This window comes from Monodon monoceros, unplaced genomic scaffold (genome assembly GCF_005190385.1).
Source record: "Monodon monoceros isolate NGI ecotype Baffin Bay Population unplaced genomic scaffold, NGI_Narwhal_1 Super_Scaffold_10, whole genome shotgun sequence".
NCBI classification, from domain to species: domain Eukaryota; kingdom Metazoa; phylum Chordata; class Mammalia; order Artiodactyla; family Monodontidae; genus Monodon; species Monodon monoceros.
In genome coordinates, this window is record NW_021703766.1 from 45875345 (window position 1) to 45897295 (window position 21951).

Consider the following 21951-nt stretch of genomic DNA (forward strand, 5'->3'; position numbering starts at 1 on the left):
TCAGTGCTATTACGTACTTTCTTGGACATCTCGCCTGGTGCCTGTGCTGATGAGATTCACAACATGTCTACTGTACACCCAGTAAAAGTTAAAGCAGTTCAGAATGCTGCGCTGACGTCAGGGCACATTAAACAAGGCCTCGAAAGTGGGCTTCATGGTCCAGTTCAAGAGTTACAAGTGCGCACGACCCACATCTTACTTGTCATTTCTTAATTCAGTTAACAGATATTACTGACTCTGTGCCAGGTTCTGGAGATAAAAGTGGTGACCAGAAGAGACTTTGTCCCCATCCTCATGGATTTACCTTTCTAAAGAGGGAGACAGACATTTATATCGTGAAAGTGTCCCTCCTACTGTCTCCTTGTGGCTTCTTATTTGTCTTTGGATGTAGAATATCTTTTCTGGTAGGTTCCAATCTTTTTTTGTTGATGGTTGTTCAGCAGTTAGTTGTGATTTTGATGTTTTCGTGAGAGGAGGTGAGCTCAAGTCCTTCTACTCCGCCATCCTGTCTCCAATCTCCGGAGACAGACGTTTAGACGCTGACATCACAGATGGTCAGGGCTGGGATGGGGGAAACCCAGAGAGCAGAAGCCCAAAACGGATACCTGACCCACCCTGGGGGATCAAGGGGGCTTCCTGGAGGAGGAGACATCTTGAGACCTGAAAGATGTGTGTGATTAGTTGTGAAGAGGAGGTAGGGAGAAGGGGGGGGGTGCTTCAAAAAGAGGGAGAAGCATGTACAAATGCTTAGAGGTGAGAAAGAGGAGAAACATAATGAGAACCACAGATGTAATTTAAAATTTTCTAGTAGCCACATTAAAAACCAAAAACAGGTAAAATGAATTTTAATAACATTTTATTTAACCTGATATATCCAAAATATTACCATGTTAACATGTGATCAATATAAAAACTATTAATGAGATATGTTACATTCTCTTTTTTGTGCTAAGTCTTTGAAATCTGGCTGGTATTTTACACTTAGAACACACAGCAGGTCACACCAGCCACAGTTCAAATCCTCAACAGCCACACGTGGCTGGTGGCTGCCTTACTGAACAGCACAGCAAGAGCCTTGTGACTCAAAGCACTGGCATCATTTGGGAGCTTGTCAGGAATGCAGAACCTCAGGCCCCTCCCCAGACCCACTGACTCAGAATCTGCATTTTAACAAGATCTCACGGGATTTATATGCACATTAGTTTGAGAAAAATGGGTCCAGTTCTCCCTAAAACACTTCTGTGGCTTCCTATTGCCCTCATGATAAACGCCCAGATATTGACCTTGGCAATCATTCATTCATTCCTGTTACTGAGCGCCTACTGTGTGCCAGGCCCTGTGCTGGGTGATGCTCAGGTCTCCAAGACAGACCTGAGTCATGGAGCTCCCAGGCAATTAATAGATAAGTACCCAAAGCCTTGTTTCATTTCGACTATGTTAAACATAATGTGCTTGAAGTTACAGAGTGCAAGGGGTGTTACAGGAGGCCTGACCTGGCTTGAGTGGAGGGGGCATCCAGAAAATAACCCAAATAAGGAAGAGGCCACTATCATGGCAGAAAGCCACACGTAGATTAAATGTCCCTCTGAAGGGGATGGGCCTGCCAGGCAGCACCAGCCATCCACGGTCACTAGGAGGGCCGTTTTCAGGCTTCAGGGCAACGTGGAAAAATGCCCGGCGCGGGTAGGGTTTCAGGAAATGGGAGAGCCAGGGACGGAGCCAGCGATAGTATCACATCCTGCACAGGTGTGTCTGCATTTGGAAAATGAGGGGAGAGGGAAGAGAGAATCAGGAAGGTGTTCAGTTTGCCAGAAGGGGGAGGACTTGAGGCAGGGAACTGTGGGTCCCCTTTTCTTTAAAGGCAAGGTCTTTTATTTTATTTTATTTATTTATTTATTTTGCGGTACGCGGGCCTCTCACTGCTGTGGCCTCTCCCGTTGTGGAGCACAGGCTCCGGACGCACAGGCTCAGCGGCCATGGCTCACGGGCCCAGCCGCTCCGCGGCATGTGGGATCTTCCCGGACCGCGGCACGAACCCACGTCCCCTGCATCGGCAGGCGGACTCTCAACCACTGCGCCACCAGGGAAGCCCAAGGCAATGTCTTTTAATATAACATACCTGGATTTGCTTTAAAATTAACTGAGCAGGGGAGGAAAAGGTGCAGAATATGGATGGAACAAGAATGGCCGCATGCTGGTTAACTGCTGAAGCTGGGTGATGGGTGTTCATTAGACTTTCCTGCTTTTGTGCATGTTTGAAATTTTCCCTTAAAAAGAAAAAGTTAAAAGTGTTTCTCTTTGCAAGTAATTGGGGATGTTGAAAACAGATTTTTGGCAACTAGAAAAGAAAGTCATTTAACCTCTTCTGAAAAGAAGAAATTGCAGTATTCAGAACTGTGAACATCTCAGGGACCTCCCTGGAGGTCTAGTGGTTAGGACTGCGGGCTTTCACGGCAGAGGGCCCGGGGTTCAATCCCTGATCAGGGAACTAAGATCTTGTTAGCCGTGCCGCGAGGCCAAAAAACAAAAAACAACAAAAAAAGAAAGAACCTGAGCTTCTCCTTTAAGAATGGAGTCCAGGTCCAGGAGGAAGGGGGTTGAAGGCACAAACAGAACCAACGGTATTCCTGGGTTCAAATCCCAGTCCTGCCACTTACTAGCTCCGGAACCTGAAGCAACTGAGTTAAACTCTAAACGCCTCACTGGAAAACCGGGATAATGACAGCGGCTGCCTCCTAAGGGCCATGTGAGGTTATTACTGAATTCATACATGCAAAGGGTGTACACTGGTGCCTGGCATGAAGCAGCGCCATGTAAACGTGGGCAGTGATTATTAAAGCACGTGCCAGCCAGATGTGAAGCCGCAAAAGGTCTCAAAGCAGATGCATCCATAGTTCCTTTACACAGAATTCACTGATATCAGAGGATAAGACAAGAATGCTCCCAACACCAACGTACTTTAGTAACCTCCCTTTAGACGTACAAAGTCCTTTTCTACAAGTCAGTTGTTCCAAATGCTTGTCAAACACCGTCTAAATGACATAAGTCCTGTCTATAATGGTAACTGTGAAAAATGACGGTAGAAAGTTCCCTAAGTTGATGTGATTTCGAAAGGAATCTTACAGGCACTCCTCCGAAGTCCAGTCTGGGGTGACTGTACACTGTGCTGAGAAACACACCTCTGTTCTCTCCCTGCCTGGCAGGATTCTGTAGGTAATACAAATGATTCTTGAGAGGTCTCTTCCTCTTAGGCTCAAACAGCATGTGACTTTTTTCTTGTTTAGTTAACTCTCTCTCCCACAACAGCTCTTGGTGTGTTATGTTAGTAGTCAGCGAAAACGTGTTTGTTGCAAAAAAATTTTGCAACTCCCCTACTTCCAACACTCAGAAATGACCACTGGTTACATCTTGTTCATCATCTTTCCAGATGATGTCTGGGAGTGTTTCAAGGTAATACGAGTGGGAAGAAAGTGGGAGGTGTGTGGATTGCGCAGCAATGGCTGGGCTGAAGGTTGCTGGGGCCAAGAGAGGGTCCGTGCCGAGGCCCAGGTGAGAACACCGGCCATGCTCAAGGTAAGAGAGGAAGTTCAGTGTGTCTGCAGCTCAGGTGGTCAGGGAGACAGGCTGAGCGACAGTCAGAGACCAGATCACACCAAGTCTTCAGCATTAGTCTAAGGAGTTAGGACTGGGTCCTAAGGACTCTGGAGAAACATGGAAGGGCTTCAAGCAGGAGGGCATGATCAGTTCTCTTTCACAAAAATCCCTCAGCTGTCAAGTGGGAGGGGGGTTAAACAGTGAGATGGGAGGCCAGGCAAGAGACAAGGTGGGAGAGGACAGGGTTAGACCAAGGCAGGGCCATGAAAGGTGAGAAGGGGCAGGTGGGAGAAGCGTCCAGGAGTCCTAGTGGTCAAGCTCTGGAGGATGATGGGTTGGGCTGCAGGGTGGGGATGGGGAGGGAGGCATCAAGGATGCAGCCCCGGGCTCTCTCTGGGAGCCTGGGGTGTGGAGGGACCACCCCTAAGATAGGGACCAAGAGGAGGAGCAGGTTTGCAATGTGGGACACGGTGAGTATTGGGGGCTCAGGGGTCACCCGGCCTGAGGGCAGGATGGGGAGAGAGGGCTTCTTGAGGCCTCAGGACCCTGAGGTCTGGGGCCCAGGGAGGAGGTGGGGCTAAGGGCAGAGAGTGGACATCATCAGCACAGGGACAGGGAACAGACCACAGGAGAGGGTAAGATGGCCCGGGGTGGAAGGGGAGAAGAGCCCGCCAGAGTTAAGAGGTCGGCGAAAACAGAACTTCTTGCAAAGAAGCAAGACACAGGAGAAAAACCAGGGGACAGGATTGTCACAGAAACCCAGGAAAGAGTATCCTTACGGAAGGTGGGAATGGCCAACACTGCCAATTCCTGCCAAGATGGCCCATAAGATGAACACCAAAAAGTGCCCACTGAGCCAGGTTTCTTCTCATTGCCAGAGAAAGAAGTTAACAAAGAAAACGAGGGGGGAAGGTGAGAACGAACCCTCTGGAGCTGGATTAGTCAGAGATAGCAGTATGGACTGAGGTATATTTTTATACACAGATATCTATATCTATATATACACACACACACACACACAGAAGTATAGACGTGTGTATACATGGGTTTGTACACATAACATTTTCCCCAGCTCTGTCAGCTGAGAGGGACTAGAAATAGGAGACCTCAGCAGCAATGACCACACTCAGTGTCCAGACCTTGGTGTCTAATACCATTCTCTATCAAAGGAACCAGGGCTCCCTGGAAAGGGGCTGATTCTAGGGCTGGGGCAAGGAAAATGCAACCTAAGCCTGGAGCATCTCACAGTGCCAAAACGTAAGGAAGTGCTCAAGGAAAAAAAAAAAGAATACAGAGCCAAACTCAAAGAGCCCCTAGGGCCAAAACTGAACAATTTGAGTGAAAAAGTTAATTATGATAGTATTGGGTTATACCCAAAGAATAAAATAAGTACCCATGAGTCCATACTGATATAAATTAATGATTGTACAAATAAAATAAATGGGGTAGAAGGGACAAACCTTCCTACAGAAGAATTCCCAGTAATTAATGTAGGAGAAATGAGGAAAATAGGAAAGTGTCATTAGAACACACCACAGTAATGATTTCTGCAGGCACGGTCCACAGATGAATGCCAAAATTAGTGGGTGGAACTTTGAGGAGAAATAGGACATTTGCACAGCCTCAAAGGATCTTCCCGTGTTTATCAGTTCCTGTAGTGGTTCTGACAATATGAACACAAATTCTTTCATATTTTCCCTCCAGGAACTGGAGCTTACGGGCTGGATTTTGTGACCTGCTTCTAAACAGCGTAAAGGAAGGGAAAACGTGTCAGTCAAGTTACAGCTGAGAAACCTGGCGGACACGGCTGTAACAAAGTGATCCGGGTTACCATCACCTGAGTGATATTCTTCCCCAAATGTACAATCCCGATCTACCCATGAGAAAAACATTAGACAATCCCAGACTGAGGGACATTCTACAAAATACCTGACCGGTGCTCCTCAAAACTGTCAAGGTCAAGGAAAACAAAGACTGAGAAACTGTCACAGATTGGAGGAGACCAAGGAGACAGGATGAATAAACGCAACAGGGTACCCTGGATTGCATCCTGCAACAGAAAAAGAACATTAGTGGAAAAATGGGCGGAATATGAACAAAGTCGGGAGTTTCAGTAGTAGGACACTAATCAACGTTCATTTCTTAGTTTTGACCAAGATACTGCAATTAAGTAAGATGCTAACATTAGAGGACGCTGAGTATAAGGTATATGGGAGGTCTCTGTACAATCTTTGCAACTTTTCTGTAAATCTAAAGTTATATAAAAATTTTTTTAAAGTATCTACTAACTGGGCTACAAGCAGTCACCAGCAGAGTCCCTAACTCCCTTCATCTGACTCTTCAGGTCTCATCTCATGGGGTCTCTACTCCAGGAAGTCCTCCCTGATACCTTCAACTAGGTCAGGTGCTTCCTCTGGGCTCCCCCTTCCCGCCCTGACCCCATCTGGTAAGGGGTTGTCCCCCCGCGATGTGTGCTCTGTGAGGGCAGCATGGAGGCTGTTTCAGTCATCGCTGTGTGTCCCTTACTGTGGGAGCACCCACAGGTGGCAGAAGCTGTGCTGGATCCCCACCACCTTCCCAAGCCGACCCTAACCCTTCTGAGCCAGAGCCTGCCGGACCCCACCTTCCTGGTTTCCCCTGCCCCATCACCCAACCCAGGACGAGTCTAAGGCTATGTAAAGGGTCTGTCCCACCCACCTACCAAAACAGGGTCAAATCACGCCCAACGCCTGCCCATAATACACCAACTATCAGGGATACTGTGTGAATGTGTGAGGTGACCGCCCAGTCCACAGCCCTTCCCAGCAGACAGACATCACTGTGGAATCCTCCAGCTACAGCGGGTTGAGCAAGGTTGGATGCTGGACGCCAGCAATCCGAGTCCTGTCTGGGGGAATTTGGGACGGGGACAGAAGGGCTGTGGGGCACTGCAGCTGCCTGCAGACAGAGGAGGCAGCGGATGCAAAGCGCAGCAGACCACAGGGCCTGGGGAAGGAGGGAAGCAGAGTCGCTGCCCCACGTTCTGACTCTGTTCTGTTCTCAGGAGGCCCTGGTCCATTTCTTTGTCATCACCCGCAACCAATCCATTGTGGGTTCTGCCTTCAAAATGCATCCAGACGACCGCTCACGCCTGCCTATGCCCTGGTCCGGGCCACTGTCATCTCTCGCCTAGACGACTGCAGTAACCTCCTCACAGAGCTCGCTGTTCCCACGCGCAGACCTCGGTTCCATCCGTGCTCCTTCCTTAGTGATCTCCTCCTGGGCCTCACTACCATGCAAATGCCAACGGCTCCCAAGTTTATATCTCCAGCCCAGAACTTGCCCCTGGATGCCAGACTCCTGTATCGTGGCGATGCTCACCCCGCTGGGATGCTTACCATGTCCACAGGCTCCCTCAGCCCCCGCCCCACAGCTCAGGCTAAAAAGCTTACAGTCGTTGACTCCCCTTTCTCCCCCCACACCTAAGTCCTGCCCACTCCTTCCTTCAAATTACACCTCCAAACCAACCACATCTGCCCACTTCCACTGCTACCACGCCGGCCAAGCCACCGTCGTCTCTCAGCTGCACTAGTGCAGCAGCCTGCTCGCTGGAGCCCTGCGTCCACCTTGGTGCCCACATGGCAGCCAGAGGAATCCCATTAGGACGTGAGATCACATCACTCTTCAGCTCAGGATGCTCCAACTGCTTCCCATCTCGCTGCCAATCAAATTCAAGCCCTTCCCAAGGCCCATCCAGCCCTGCATGCCCCCTTGCCCTCATCTCCTTCCTGCTCAACGGGCTCGGTCTGGTCCAGTTCACTCCTTTCTGCTCCTCCCACACACCGAGCACACCTCAGGGCCTTTGAACTTGCTGTTTTTTCCAGCTGGAATGTCCTTCTTCCCAAAACAGGTGCATAGCTGGCTTCCTCCTTTTTTGCCAGGTCCCTCCTCCAATAACATTTCCTCAAGGATATCTTATTGAACCCCTCCACCTAAAACAGCAGCTCTTGTCACTCTCTATCCCTACCCTCAGCCTTCATAGCTCATATCACTAATATTAATCTTTAAAAATCATCTACCTTTGGGGCTTCCCTGGTGGTGCAGTGGTTAAGAATCCGCCTGCCAATGCACGGGACACGGGTTCGAGCCCTGGTCTGGGAAGATCCCACATGCTGCGGAGCAACTAAGCCCGCGAGCCACAACTACTGAGCCTGCACTCTGGAGCCCACGAGCCACAACTACTGAGCCCACGAGCCACAACTACTGAAGCCTGAGCACCTAGAGCCCATGCTCTACAACAAGAGAAGCCACTGCAATGAGAAGCCTGCGCACCGCAATGAAGAGTAGCCCCCGCTCGCCGCAACGAGAGAAAGGCCGCACACAGCAACGAAGACCCAACGCATACAAAAATAAAATAGGGCTTCCCTAGTGGCGCAGTGGTTGAGAGTCCGCCTGCCGATGCAGGGGACACGGGTTCGGGCCCTGGTCCGGGAAGATCCCACATGCCGCTGAGCGGCTGGGCCCGTGAGCCATGGCCGCTGAGCCTGCGTGTCCGGAGCCTGTGCTCCGCAACGGGAGAGGTCACAACAGTGAGAGGCCCGCGTACCAAAAAATAAATTAAATAAATAAATTTATTTTAAAAAAAAATCATCTACCTTCCCCACTAGAACGTAAGTTCCACAAGGACAGGGCTTTTGAGGGTCTTGTTCACCATTATAATACCAGCACCTAAAACAGTACTTTAAACAGTATTCCATATCTGATGAATCAACAAATAACAGAACCCAGGAATCAGGATGTTGGTTCCAAGTAACAGAAAGCCCAATTCAACTGGGCTTAAATGATTTAAAAAAAAAAAAAAAAGATTTATTGGATTCCCTAATAAGAAAGTCCTGAAGTAACTCATTTCAGGTGAAGCCTGATCCAGCACTTGACAACATCACCAAGGACCTGATGCCTTTCTGTTTCTCCACTAGGCCTTCCAAGAAAATAGCTTCATCCTTGTGGCCACAACACACTTCGATGCATGCTTTGTAGTAATTAGCATCCCTGCTGTATATTAGATGTTTGCCCCCCGTCAGACCCTGTGCTCCTCACAATAGTCCTCTGAGATGAAGAGTATTATAATTTCCATTTTACAGTGAAGAAATGGAACCTCAGAAAGGTGAAGTCACTTATTTAAAATCACACCACTAGTAACTAGGTTACTAACGCTCTAATTCCTTTTACTATCACTTCTTTAACAATTATGGAAATTTTAAGGCTGATGAACGTGCTGCTAACAGCTGTCACATGCTCAGCACTTACTATGTGTCAGGTATCTTGCTAGCACTCCACTAACTTCTCTGTGCCCTGGTTCCCTCATACATATAAAGGCAATAACAATATTACCACATAGAATGACTAATGAGGATTAAATGAGCTAATACATAAGATAGTAAGATCTCAAAAAACATTTGTTTGTTTCAGTTAGCTATTGCTGGGTAACAAGTCATCCTCAAAACACAGTGGCTTAAAATAGCAACCACTTATTTGCTTCTGATTCTGTAGTTTGGACAAGGCTCTGACTCAGGATGGCTCGTCTCAATGCCACATGGTGTCAGCTGGGAGCTGGGCTAGACTATCTAAGATGGCATCACTCATGTGTGATTTAGCACATCGGCTAAAACGGTGGAAGAGCTGGGGGATGACTGGGCCTCTCTCTTTCCACATCTCTCTCCACTGGGGGAGCTGGACTTCTTTCTGCGGTAGCCCAGGGCTCCAAGAGAGTAAAAAAGCACAGCTGCCAGGCCTCTTAAGGCCCAGTCCTCCCAACCAGCAGAGCATCACTTCTACTGCATTCTGTGGGTCAAAACAACTCACAGACCAGCCCAGATAAAAAGGGAGAAGGAGACTCCACCTCTTCATGGGAGAAACAGGAAAGAACACGTGGCCGCCTTTAATAGCAGCCATTTTAATCTCATGGTGACAGCCTCCTCACTGGTCTGTCTACTTCAATCCTCAATCCCCACACAATAGCCAATTCCCCATACAACAGGCTGAGGGAGTTTTTAACACTGACCATGCCTGCTTCCACTGTTTAAAATTCTTCTACAACTTCCCTGGGAATTCCAGGAAGCTGCGTGGAGAGGCCAAAAAAAAAAAAAAAAAAAAATCTTCTACAACTGCCCACTGCACGTGGGGGTAAGGACACAAACTCCTTACAGGATCCACATGGTCTGGCCTCTTGCTCCCCCTCAGCCTCTAGGTTCCCAGCACCACACACACACTTACCTCTTAAGAGAGTTAATGCCTACCCCATCACCTCAAACCTCACTTCCTAGGGTCCAGATTAGACTTCCTGTCAAGTGCTCTTATGACACTCTACCTTTCTTTGTAATTTCATATTTGCGTGAGAAGTTGACAATCTGAACCTCCACCCCGGAGACTGTGAGCTCTCTGGGGACAGGGAAACTGCTTTGTTCTCTGCTGTATCCTCAATCCTGAGCACAAAGCAGAGGCAAGATGAAATGTTTGTTGAATGTCTGAGACCTCAGAAAACGTTAAGGCAGCCCCTTAAGGTTCTGTGCATAGGGGATCAACAGAGTCCCTAGAATGCTAGGATCAGGAATTGTACTACTGAAATCACCCATCCATTCATTCAGTAAATAGTTATTGAGCCTGTACTACATGTCAAGAGCTCTTCTAGGTGTTAGACAAAAAGCATGGAGTAGACAAAAGCTCCTGCCCTCATGAAGCTCATGATCTACTACAGGGTGGGGGGGGAGACAGACAATAAACAAGATAAATTATGCACCGTGTTAAGCAGGGATATGATTAATGCTAAGGAGAAAGTTAAAGGGAAGACAGATATGAATTTTTTTAAAAATAAATTTATTTATGGCTGCGTTGGATCTTTGTTGCTGTGTGCGGGCTTTCTCTAGTTGCAGCGAGCAGGGGCTGCTCTTGTGGTGCGCGGGCTTCTCACTGCATTGGCTTTTCTTGTTTCAGGGCACAGGCTCTAGGCGCACGGGCTTAGCTGCTCCGCAGCACGTGGGATCTTCCCGGACCAGGGCTCGAACCCGTGTCCCCTGCATTGGCAGGTGGATTCTTAACCACTGCGCCACCAGGGAAGCCCAGATACAAATATTTGTGGCACCATTCTAGAAGGGTGGTTAGGAAAGATCTCAAGGAGAAAGTAAAATCTGAGTAAAGACCTAAAGGAGATGGTGGTGAGCCTTGACTATTCGGGAGAAGAATGTTCAACATAAAGAGAACAGCAAGTGCAGAGGCCCTGAGGCCAGTGTGGCTGGAACAGAGGGAACAAGAAGGGAGTAGATGATGTCAGACAGGCAACAGGGACAGATAATGCAGGGCCTTGCGGGCCATGGAGAGGAACGTGGCATTTACTTTCTGTGAGATGGAGCCACAGGGTACTGAGCAGGGGAGGGATGTGACCAGACCCAGGTGTCCACAGTGTCCCTTTGGCTGCATGTGAGAAACAGACAGTGGGGAGCAAACAGACCACTGAAGTCTAGGCAGGAGATAAGGGTGGACAGGGCCAGGGTGACAGGAGTGGAGGTGGGAAGAAATGGTCCGATTCTGAATATACTTTGAAGGTATATGCTGATGGACCAGACATGGATAAAAGACAAAGAGGGGACCAAGGACAACTCCGAAGCTTTTGGTCTGAAGGACTACAAGAATGGAGGTGGCATTTAGTGAGAATGTGGGAGGTACACGTTTTTGGGAAAAAACCAGGAGTTCAAATTCGCAAAGATTACTCTCAGTATCTCTAGATATCCAGGAGGAGATTATCATGTTGGCAGTCAGTCAACAGGCCAGGAGAGGGGTTCTGGGCTAGAAATAGAAATTGGGAATATACAATTTCCATGCTCATCACAAATTCCTCACAGGACCCACATGATTTGACTCCTACTGATGTCTTGAGGTTCATCCTGCACCTTGCTAAGTCAATAGTTCACACACAAATCCTGAGCCCTCCACTTCCTAGCCATGTGATCCTGGGCAAGTTACTTAATTTTCTCTACCATTAGTAATCTTATTTGCAAAAGGGAGATCACAGTAGTACCTGCTTCCTATGACCGTTCATTCAAAAAAAGTTTTATAATCATTTTTGATATGTCAGGCACCGTCCCACAGTGCTGGAGAGATTCCTTTCGCGCCCGTCTTCGCCTCCCTCTCCCACACAGCCTGTGAACTCAGCCTTCTGGAAGTCTCCCCCACCGACACTCATCCTCCCCTCCCATCCAAGGCCCCTGCCCTGCTCCATCCCCGACATCTCCTGCCTAGGATACCACAGCTGCCATCCTGGGCTCCCAGACCCTAGTCTTTTCCCCGTCAATCTATTCCCAGCTGGCAGCAAATTGGGCCCCTTCCCTTCTGGAAAACCCTCCGTGGCTCCTCACTGCCCTCAGGACAAAGTCCAAACTCCTTAAAGAGCCAACAAAATCTTCCACAATCTAATTCACACAGCACTTTCAGTAAGATTTCCACCAACACCAACCACCTGCAGGTCATTCACACACCAGGCTATTTCTCATCGTTGCCTTTGCGCAAGCCATTCCACCGCACCACCGCCACCCCCAAACGTCCCTCCGTCTTCAGGTCTCAGCTCAGACAGCACCTTCCCCCTACCCCCGGCAAGGTTTCCCTACCGGTGCCGGGCCTGGGTTCTCTCCGCGTTTCACGCTGCCTCCGTTAGCGAACACACGCAGGCCCGTAACGAGGCCTTTGCCCGTCTCTCCTATTGACTGGGGCTTCCCGCGAGCCGGACCCAACACAGAGGCTAGTGACGCCCCACGTGGTGGGGCCGCTTCGGGCCTCCGCGCTTACCTCCTGCTCGGTAGCTATGAACGCCTAACCTGCACGCTCTCCCGGAACAGCGCCAGTCACCCATCTTCCGCAAGACTTCGAGAACTCAATACTCCCGCAGAGTCTGGCCAAAGTCACCCAATCACGGCCTTCTCCTCCTCTACAGCCCGCCTTAAGCATCCGGGCCCCGAGTGCTTCTGACTGCCCATTGGCTACCTGAGAACCCGCCCCTAAACACGTGAGCGAAAAGAATTCTGGGCTTTGTAGTTCAGCAACGAAAACGGGGAGAAGAAATTTCCAAATAGAACTCCATTTCCCAGGAAGCCCCGCGCCCCGGTGGCGGAGGACTATACCCTTTGAACCTGACGGCTCTTGATTGGCCGGTTAGAGACAGAAGTTTCCAAATTACTATGGAAACAGGCCCACTTACCTGGAACCCCGGGACTTTCTTTTTGCCTGAGAATCTTAAAATGCTTTGCTCCACAATGGTTCCGAAGAGTGAGACCAGACGTGTGGGGGGTAAATTCCGTACCCACTGCCTGCCTGCCATTCCCCAGGTGGCACCAATAAGGCCTGCTACATGCACTCAGCACCTACCGGATGACTGGCAAAATGAGCCATGCCTGTGCAGACTCTGTGGAAGCCCTGGCTTATTAGGGCAGAACCTGATGTTTCCCAGAGACAGGCCAGAGCTGGGCCTTTACCTTTCAAGGTCTCAGTTTACCCTAGAAAAAGCAAGTGTGGGCTAGCATCCTATCCAGGATTTGTGTCTAGATTTCCACAGCCCCAGACCTCCTGCAGTCCCATGCCTGCATCAATAGCCATAACCTCCCCAGGGACCAGGGACTCATCCCACACGACAAAGCTCTTCCAGCACCCCCCCCCTCCCCAAACACCGTTCCCCACCACGCCTCTGAGGGCTGGGAGAGGGGAGCCGAGGGCCTGCAAACGCTCAGGCGGGAATGTGAGAAAGCTCTTTACTGGGGGGTACAGCAAGGAGGAGCAAGGCCATCTCCCCCTACCTGCCCCCACCCCCTCCTAGGGCCCTGGGGTGAGAGGGAATCTCCCCCTCCCCGCACTGGACCACCACTGTCTTTGGTACAATAAATAGAAAACAAGGGGAGAGAAGGGACCAAGGGTCCAGTCCTTAGTGGGGAGGTGAGCCTAAACCCCTCTCCTTGAACCCCTGCCCCAGGCCCCAATCAGTGCAGGCCTCACCCACCCCGGCTGGGTAGCAGCAATTCCAGTCAAGGGGAGAGATGAGGATGGGAGCCCAGGGCCCCCAGATTGGGTGGGGGGGGGTATGGCTTCAGGAGGGGCCCCAGGGAGGGGGCAGGGTCATGAGCTGGCTGCCGTGCTCTGGGGTATACCACAGAGGCCCAAGTGCGGCCCCAGAGTGGCAGGGTCATCGGGGGGTGGGAGGGGTGGACGACCTCCTGTCATCCGAGTCCGGAGGGCTGAGGCAGCCGGGTGCTGGGGGGCAGGCGCTGGGTGAGGCTGGGAGCAGTCCGGAGGGCCGCCCACCAGGCTCACATCCATCAGCTCCGGGGGTGGTGGTGAGGTTGGTGACGGGGGACGGCCAAGGCATCGGGGTTGAGGGGGTAACTGGGCCCCGGCCCCTGGCAGTGATGAGGCAGGGGCCTGATGTGTCTTGTGCGGCACATCACCCCCTGCCCAGGGGCGCAGTGGCTGGGAGGGCAGGACCTAAAGGAGCAAAGGAACAGTTGGTGATGGAGACCTAGGTCCTGAAGCCCCAGACACTCCACCACCCACTTCCAAAGTCCCCAAGGTCCCATTACCTGGGGGCTGTTCATCTCACAGTCAGTGACGGGGGGCCCAGGGCCCCCACAATATCGGTTGCTATAGCGGTAGGTCCGGTTGTCACTGGAGGAGCCACTGGAGCCTCCTGGAAGTGCCAGGGGAAGAGAGGAGAGGCCTTAAGTGAGGAAAGGTAGGGCTGAGTTTTCAGGTGGCTGAGTCTGGTTCACGGTCCAGGCCCAGGTCTGGGCTTTGGGGCCAGCACCCAGTCGAAGGATCAGACCCAATTTTGAGATCAGGGGTCAGAGTTCAGTTTGGGGTGTCAAAGAGTCAGAACCAGTTTTAGAGATCTGAACCCAAGCTCAGTTTCAGAGACCAGATCAGGGCCAGTCTGAGCTCGCCTACCCCACCCATTCTGGAGTTGAGGATCATGCAGTTTCATAGTGACAAGGACCCCCCAGATCAGGCCAAGCCAGAGCTGCCCCGACCCCTGTTCTACCCCATCTGGCACTGAGCACCCACCAGAGCTGGAGATGGAGCTGGCGGTGCTGGAAGAGGGGCAGGTATCGAGGGGCGCGGGCGAGGTGGAGGCACTGCTGCCTGCCGGGCCCGTGTTGGTGGCCTCATCAGCCGTGCGGCGGAAGAAGCCGTGCTGCAGAGCCCCCAGCGGGCTGATGCGGGCGGCGGGCTCATACTCCAGCATGCGCAGCACCAGGTCCTGGAAGCGGAGGTAGTCGGCGGGGCTGTGGCCCGGCTCCCCCGCCCGCCGGCCCCCGGGCCCGCCCGTCTGCACGCCCAGCACCTCCTGCAGCCGCCGTGTCCCGGGGCCCTGGTAATCCTGGCAGGGGGAGGTGGGAGGGGGGGCAAGAGAGTGGCCGTCAGTGGGCAGGAGGGGCAGGGAGACACACACGGGGAAACAGAGGCACAGGAGAGAAAGTGGAAAGAGAGGAGCTAAGAAGAGTTGTGGGGTAGGTAGTAGAAGAGATGGGGTGGGTGGGGGAGGAAGGAAAGGACAGACGGGGTGGAGGGAAGAGGAAGGAAGGGAAAGACACAAGGGAGGGGAAGCAGGGAGAGAGGGAGCAGGGAGCCCCAAGTGTGAGAGTGAGGGGCCACCGGGGTAGGAGGAGCGGCATGGGGCAGGGGCCGCACCTTCCTGAGTTCCTTTGTCCTTCGCAGGGTCCAGCCACCCCCAGGCAGCCGCTCAAAGTACTTTCGAGCCTTGGGTGCCTGGTCCAGCATGGGGGCTGGTGGGATGCCCAGCACCTCCACAATCCGGTTCATCTGGTCCACCTGAGAGCAGGCAGGCAGTCAGGATCATCAGGCCGGCCAGGCCTCCACCCCCTCCAGCACACCCCCTCCTCAGGAGCACACCTCATTGGAGCCACTGAAGAGGGGCTCTCCAGTGTGCATCTCCACCAGGATGCAGCCCAGGGACCACATGTCAATGGCCAAGTCGTAGGGTGTGCCCAGGAGCACCTCGGGCGAACGGTAGAAACGGCTCTGGATGTACTGGTAGATCTGGGGGAGGAGAGAGGGCAATCGTCAGAGGTCCCGCCTCCCCAACTCGCACCAGTGACACCCCACAGCTAGGAGGACTGACTAAGGACAGGTCTCCTGCCCCCAAAACTGGGGACGGGGGTCTCCAAACCCTGATGTTATCAACACCAGCTTTCCAGGAGTCACTCTACTGGCCTAATCTGATCCTGATCTCCATTTCTGCTGGCCTGATCCTGAGCCCCTCTTGGTCACCAGAGGCTGGGAGTCTGTAAACCTAGGCCCTTCCTACCCTCCCAAACTGGACACTTTTCAAACCACTACCAGCATCATCTTAAATGCCAGCTCACAGGAAGCTGCAAAGCTGAAGAGCCCTACCCCCTTCCAACCCCAGCTTTAAGAGCACAGAGCAAACAAAACTTTGTAAACTGCCACGCCACGCTCAAGGCCACCCAACTCCTCCTCTCCAACCCTACAATCTGGCAGCCTCAAAACTGGCTTGTTCTCCCAGGCTCCACTCCTCTTTCCTTCCGGCAGTATACCCTGTGGCCCTCTCCTTCACCCACTGGCCCCACCCTCCGTACCCGCACACACCCCCATCCCAAGCACTATCCCTCAGGCATCAGCCACTCCAAGCTGCACATTACGATCCCATCCCCTCCTAGCCTCGCCCCTTGGCCCCAGGCCACCAGTTGGCCCCGCCCACAGCCTGGCCACACCCACACCACTGACCCCACCCCGGGGCCGCACCCGCTGGCCAAGCTGGCAGGAGCTGCCGAAGTCCACGATTTTGATGGCGCTGCGCTTGGGGTTGCAGAGCAAGATGTTCTCGGGCTTGAGGTCGCAGTGAATGATGCTGAGCTCGGGCGTGGCCAGGAAAAGCAGCGCCGTGCAGAGCTGCTGCGCTAGCTTCCGCGTCAGGTTCAGCGAGACGCCACGGAAGTGCGTGTTGCGCAGGAGGTCGTATAGGTTGTAGGAAAGCAGCTCGAACACCAGGCACAGGTGGTTCCGGAACATGAAGTGTCGCTTCAGGTGCACTGCCGGGAAGAGGACGGAAATGGGCCGAGGGAGAAGAAACTGAGGCTCAGGGAGGGCCAGCGGCAGCCTGGGGCCCACGCTCATAAGGAGAGAGGCTGGAACCAGATCTGTGTCTCTGCTTCTGGAGCACAGGCCAAACTGTGGTATGCCCACAGTTACCAGCTGCTAATCAGGATGTTTTTATATGTCTATAACTTGATTCACAAAGGAAGTTAATTTTCTTTTCAAGTCTCTGTCAAACTTCCTGATTAAACCAAAGAGAAAGTTTCCATTTGGTGCTGATGGGTTTTTAACACCATCCTACACTTCCTCATTTAATTTTATAATCTTGTTTTAGTCTCAGTTCTGTTTATTTTTGTGACAAGGGATGCTTGCTTTCCATTTACTGTAAGGTTGTATATTTTCCTTTTAAAAGAAATGCATTCCTTAAATCCACTTGCTTTTTCTAAGAGGAATCAGTACAGGAAAGAGGAAAAAGACTGGCATAGATGTTAAGAGTAAAGGCTCTGGAGTCCACTGCCTGGTCAGATTATAGCTCTTCTGAGTACAAACACTGTGACCTTCTGCAAGTGACAGCCCCTAAGTGCCTCTGTTTTTTCATCTCCAAGCTGTGGGCAATGATAATGGGGCTTCGGTGTGGGTTAAACAAGTGACTTTATGTAAAGTTCTCACAACAGAGCATGACCCTTAGTGAGCACCGGATAAATTCTCACGTGAATAGGGTAGACATCCTGAAAGCGGCAGGAGAAATCACTGATGTCCGGGAATTACAGACCAAACCCTGCCCTGAAGACACCAGCCCCTTCCTGTACCGAGGGTGGCCCATCCCCAGGCAGCTCTGCCCCAGGCCTCACCTATGTAGTACTTCATCTCTGTGTCATGCTGGTTCATCAGCTCCAGCAGCCGCAGCTCAATCTGCGCCTGGTTCAGGAAGGCCTTTTTGTTCTTGATGATCTTGATGGCCACCAGCTCCTGGGTCTGATGATCATAGGCTTTCACCACCTGTGACCACAGGCATGCCACAAAGTGAGGGAACGAGGGCGTGGAGGGCAGAGCCAGGTACCACCACTCTTCTCCCTCCAGTAAGGAGACCCACCAGTATCACCATCAGTAACACTAATAACTCAATTTGAGTGCTCACCAACAGTCAGACACGAGTGTAAACACTGGATATGAGATAACACAACAACCTTATGTGGAGAGTCCTGTTATTTGCACTGTTTTACAGAAAAGGAAACTGAGGCACAGGTAACCAAGTGATTGCACTGGGGTGAGTGGCCCAGCACGGAACTTGAAGCCACTGAGCCACTGGCTGTGTGGGTTAATATCAGTGGGTGCCCGTACCTCCTAACCCCTGGATCAGGGTCGGGTGGGGGGCATCCCGCACCTGGCCAAAGGAGCCTTTGCCAATGAGTGAGTCAATCTCATAGCGCTCCAGCCAGCGCTCGCCACTGCGCACGATGTAGTCATGGTTGTCATCATCATAACCGTGGTTCAGGACCTTTTTCTCCTTCTTGGTGCTCGAGTCCTGAGGTGGCACCTGCTGGGCCCGCCGCTTCTTCTTCGCATAGTATACCTGCCCGGCCGGCCGGGAGATGAGGACTGATGAGTGACCGATGCCAGGACCCCTCAGCACCCAGCCGGTGTCCCTCACCCCCTGCCCACCTCATTGATGTGCTTGTAGGTCTTGATGAGGTCCACGGAGAGCTTGCGCAGCGGGGCTGAGGTTGCGTCTCGGAAGGCCAGGGGCAGCCTCCGCGGCAGTAGCCGCCCATCAGGCAATACCTGGGGGAGGCGGGGTGACGGGTGAGCACTGAGGACAGGCCTTCACCTCTGACCTCAAGGAGGAGAACACAGTGGGCAGCTGGCGCATCATTTCCACACACATTATTTAGTTGGTCACTGTCTGACAACCCCACTAGAACAGAAACTCCCCAAGGGCAGAAACTTTATCTTGCTCTTGCTTTATCTCCCGTGCCTGGAGCAGGCCTGGCACACAGTGGGTGTTCATTAGAAATCTTCTGAGTGAATGAAGTGAACTATTTACCCCCTTCTTTCATCACATACCTTTACTCTTTACTAAACCTCAGTGGGAGAGATCGGATAGGAAACCTGGGCTCTGACCCTCCCAATCCTTCACCTGAGACCATCCATTTTGGGTATCCCATGTTGAGGAGCTCCCTATCTTGCTCTATCCTCATCCCTAGGGGCCTTCCTAACCCTCACCCCCCACTCTGTGCATCTTTGACCAGTTTTCTCATCCTAAGGATCTTGGATCTGGGTCCAGCACCCTAGACCACCTACTCCATCCTGCTTCCAGCTCTACAGTTTAGGGCCTTAACAGTCTACCCTTGAAGGTCTTTACCCTGCGCCCCCAGGCCTTGCTGGCTCCAGGACCCTGCAGTTCAACCTTCTTCCCTTTCAACCCCTCCAGATCTTTCACTCTGGACTTCTTTTTTCCCCTTAATGAACATTTATTGAGTGCTTACTATGTGCCAGACACTGTCCTCAGCATTTCCAATTGCATTTCATTAACTTGTTTAATCCTCACAACAACCCTGTGAGGTAGGTATCATTATAGGCCCCATTTGACAGAACAGGAAACTGAAACGTGGAGAACCTAAGTAATATAACAGTGGTGCCAGGATTTGAAACCAGGCTCTCCAAACCCTGACTCCACCAGCAACTCCTCTATACCTTCCACTCCCATGGCACCCTTCATGCTCCTGGGAGACTGTCTTGGGCAACCACACCATCTTTTCGGCCCCAAGATCCTTCTATCCCAGCCTCCCCCGACCCCCAGGCAGGTGAGGATCCAGCTGAACGCGTACCTGCGTGTGCTCCTGGGGCCCCGGGAAGCCAGAGAAGGGACCATGGCCCGGTGGGACGGCCATGGTGGGCTCAGAGGGCCGCAGGGGAGTGAGGCCTGGAGCGGGAGCCCGGCCGGGGGGCGCCTTCTCGCATCCTGCACCTCGGCTGCCACCGCCGCTGAGACCTGAGAGCAGGCGGGAGGCGGGGGAACAACATGGAACAAGGGGATGTGTTGGGCAGTACCAAGCGGGAAAGAGGTGGACAACACAGAGAAGTCAGGGCACAGAGTGAGGAAGAAAAGGGTACAACACAGCAGCAGGCGGCAATGAAGAGAGGGGACAGAGAGAAGTGGTAGAGGTGGGGCAGAGCAGAGTCCCCAACAAATGATTACCAAATAAATGAAGTAGGCAGCACAAAGAGAGGAACATGGAAAAGGGAATGATTGGGAGCCAGGCAGGGATGTGGGCCATGACAGGAAAGGACAGAAAGACACGAATAATTGCGGGGGAGGAAGAGAAGAAGAGAGAAACCACAGACAGTATAGGGAGTAGGGTTCACTCTTCTCTCCCCATTTCTACTCATGGCCCTCCCCCCACACAAGATCCCACCATCCTGTAGTCTTCCCTAACGTCATGACCTCATATTACCACAGCAAGGTCCCTCCACTTCAAGATGTACCCTTCCCAGTTGGTGCCCCAATCCAGAGAACTCTAAGATCCCCCCAAACCACATGAGTCTTCTGGGCCCCCTCCAAACCACAGCAGGATCCTCAGGGACCTCCTGATCACACCAAGGTTATCTGAGGACCCCTTCATAACAGGGTCCTAACCCTATGGTATTCTCACCCACCAGGGTCCACCCTTCCCAGGGGACCCTCCCCATATGGTGCTAAGACCTCTTCCCTATCATTTCCTCCCACTGGGGACCACCCCTCCGTAATTTCCCAAACCATATTCCAGTTCCCCCATGCCACATCAGGGCCCTTCCCCACATTACTCCAAGCCCCCACCCACCCCCAATCAAGGCCCACTCCTTCTGATGGAAGCAAGGGAGAGGCAGGCATTCCTTCCCACGGTTTAGTGGATGGTCCTTGTCTCCCCTACCCTGGCTCCTACCCCCACCCTCCCTAATCGTTTTTTCCTGTCAGGGCCCTTTCTCCAGTCACTCCTCTACACCAGGGTCAATCCACAACTGTGCCCATTCCTAGAAGGCCCCCATAGGTAAATTCCCCAAATATCACAGAGTTCTCCCCTTCCAGAGCATCTATCACACCAAAATCCTCTCCCCACGGGCCTTCTCCCATGTCAATCCTCTTCCCCTATGCCAAGCCTTGCCACTCCACGACCCCTCCTCTCTCTTGGAGCTCCCCCACAAAACAATCTCTTCCTCGGGGCCCTCCCACACCAGGACCCTCTCTCCCAGCCCCCACCCCCTACCCGGGTCGGGGCTGGCGCGCCCACGGGGGGCTGGGGCGCGGTGGGGCCCCCAGTGGGGTGGGCGAGCGGCCAGCATGGCGGCGGTGTCTGTGGTGAGAAATCGGCCGCCTGTCCCGGCCCGGCCGGCCCGGCAAGCCCCGCGGCGGGGAGGACAAGCGGGACAGGCGGCTCGGTGGGTGACAACAGCAGCCGCCGCCCCGCCAAGGGCGGGGAGAGGAGGGGACGAGGGTCAGCCCGGGGCACGCGGGGGATGGGGAAAGCAGGTGGACGGGGGAGGGGCGGGTTAACCCTCGCCCCGCCAGCACCGCCCCGCTCAGCCACCCGCCCCAGGGGACCCCAGCGTCCCGCCTCCCACCCTGGAGGCCCGCCGGGGCCAGCGGAGCCCCGGCGGGCGGGGCCGGACAGAGTTTGGCAGTCCACACCTACGATGGCAACAACCTTGCCATTGGCCACTGCTGCCAACAGCTCAACCAATTACAGCCCAGGACAGCTGTTGCTAGGCGACGAGGATGCGGCCGGCGGAGCCGAGACCAAACAAAGAGCGGGAGCGAGGCCCGGCTACCCCCTCCCAGTCTCCCTCCCAAGACTGCTACCTCGGGGCTCGGCCCCTTCCAGGAATCCGACTAAGAATAGCCAGGCAAGGCCTGCACCTGCCCACCGCCCCCCTCCTCTTCTCCCTCGGCCTCATGCTAAATCTCGCGGCGACGCGGGCAGGGCGGGTCCCGTACTACCCCCCTCCCGAGAGCGCGTGCTGCCCCGCCCGTAGCCGCGTCGTTACCTGAGGGCGCGGGCAAGGGAACGCAAACTGCTCGGGAAGCCCGAGCTCAGTCCTGCCCACTGGCTGAAGATATCCGGCAGACGCGGCGAGCCAGGGCCCCGATTACCCAGTAATGCAACCAGCAAAATGGCGACCACAACAAACCGGCCCCCCCCCCCGCCCCGGACTCCGCCTCCCGCCCCCCCAACCTGTTTCCCCCTCACGTGACCCAGGGAAACACTCCGCGCCTGCGCTCAGAAGAGCTTACCG

General features: G+C 53.1%; 1 protein-coding gene across 8 annotated transcripts; it reads right to left on the minus strand.

Annotated features, from left to right (window-relative positions):
• Positions 1 to 358: 358 nt before the first annotated feature.
• DYRK1B (dual specificity tyrosine phosphorylation regulated kinase 1B) lies at positions 359 to 21913 on the minus strand. Of its 8 annotated transcripts, none has more exons than XM_029241274.1 (12): positions 20925 to 21828; positions 19509 to 19672; positions 18343 to 18462; positions 18065 to 18253; positions 17532 to 17679; positions 16390 to 16676; positions 15517 to 15663; positions 15295 to 15435; positions 14948 to 14983; positions 14668 to 14863; positions 14187 to 14293; positions 10677 to 14091 (listed from the first exon to the last, which is right to left on the minus strand). In XM_029241274.1, exons 1-12 carry the CDS (start codon positions 20998 to 21000, stop codon positions 13726 to 13728), a joined length of 1977 nt encoding a protein of 658 aa, XP_029097107.1. In that variant the 5' UTR covers positions 21001 to 21828; the 3' UTR covers positions 10677 to 13725. The 8 variants fall into 8 exon arrangements, 6 of the variants coding, with proteins under 6 accessions (XP_029097107.1, XP_029097116.1, XP_029097132.1 ...); XM_029241299.1 differs by having other exon boundaries at positions 13350 to 14091; positions 21703 to 21913; XR_003796437.1 differs by lacking the exon at positions 20925 to 21828 and adding an exon at positions 359 to 5644 and having other exon boundaries at positions 12409 to 14091; positions 14668 to 14983; positions 19509 to 20496.
• Between the last annotated feature and the right edge of the window lie 38 nt (positions 21914 to 21951).

Bases quoted from the DNA above. Each gene is read 5' to 3' on its own strand.
- DYRK1B (XM_029241267.1), bottom strand. From the start codon at position 21,000: ATGCTGGCCGCTCGCCCACCCCACTGGGGGCCCCACCGCGCCCCAGCC. The intron at 18,254-18,342 runs GTGGGCAGGGGG...CCGGCCGGGCAG, and splicing joins CCTACAAGCACATCAATGAG to GTATACTATGCGAAGAAGAA. The intron at 17,680-18,064 runs GTGCGGGATGCC...CTGTGGTCACAG, and splicing joins GCAAAGGCTCCTTTGGCCAG to GTGGTGAAAGCCTATGATCA.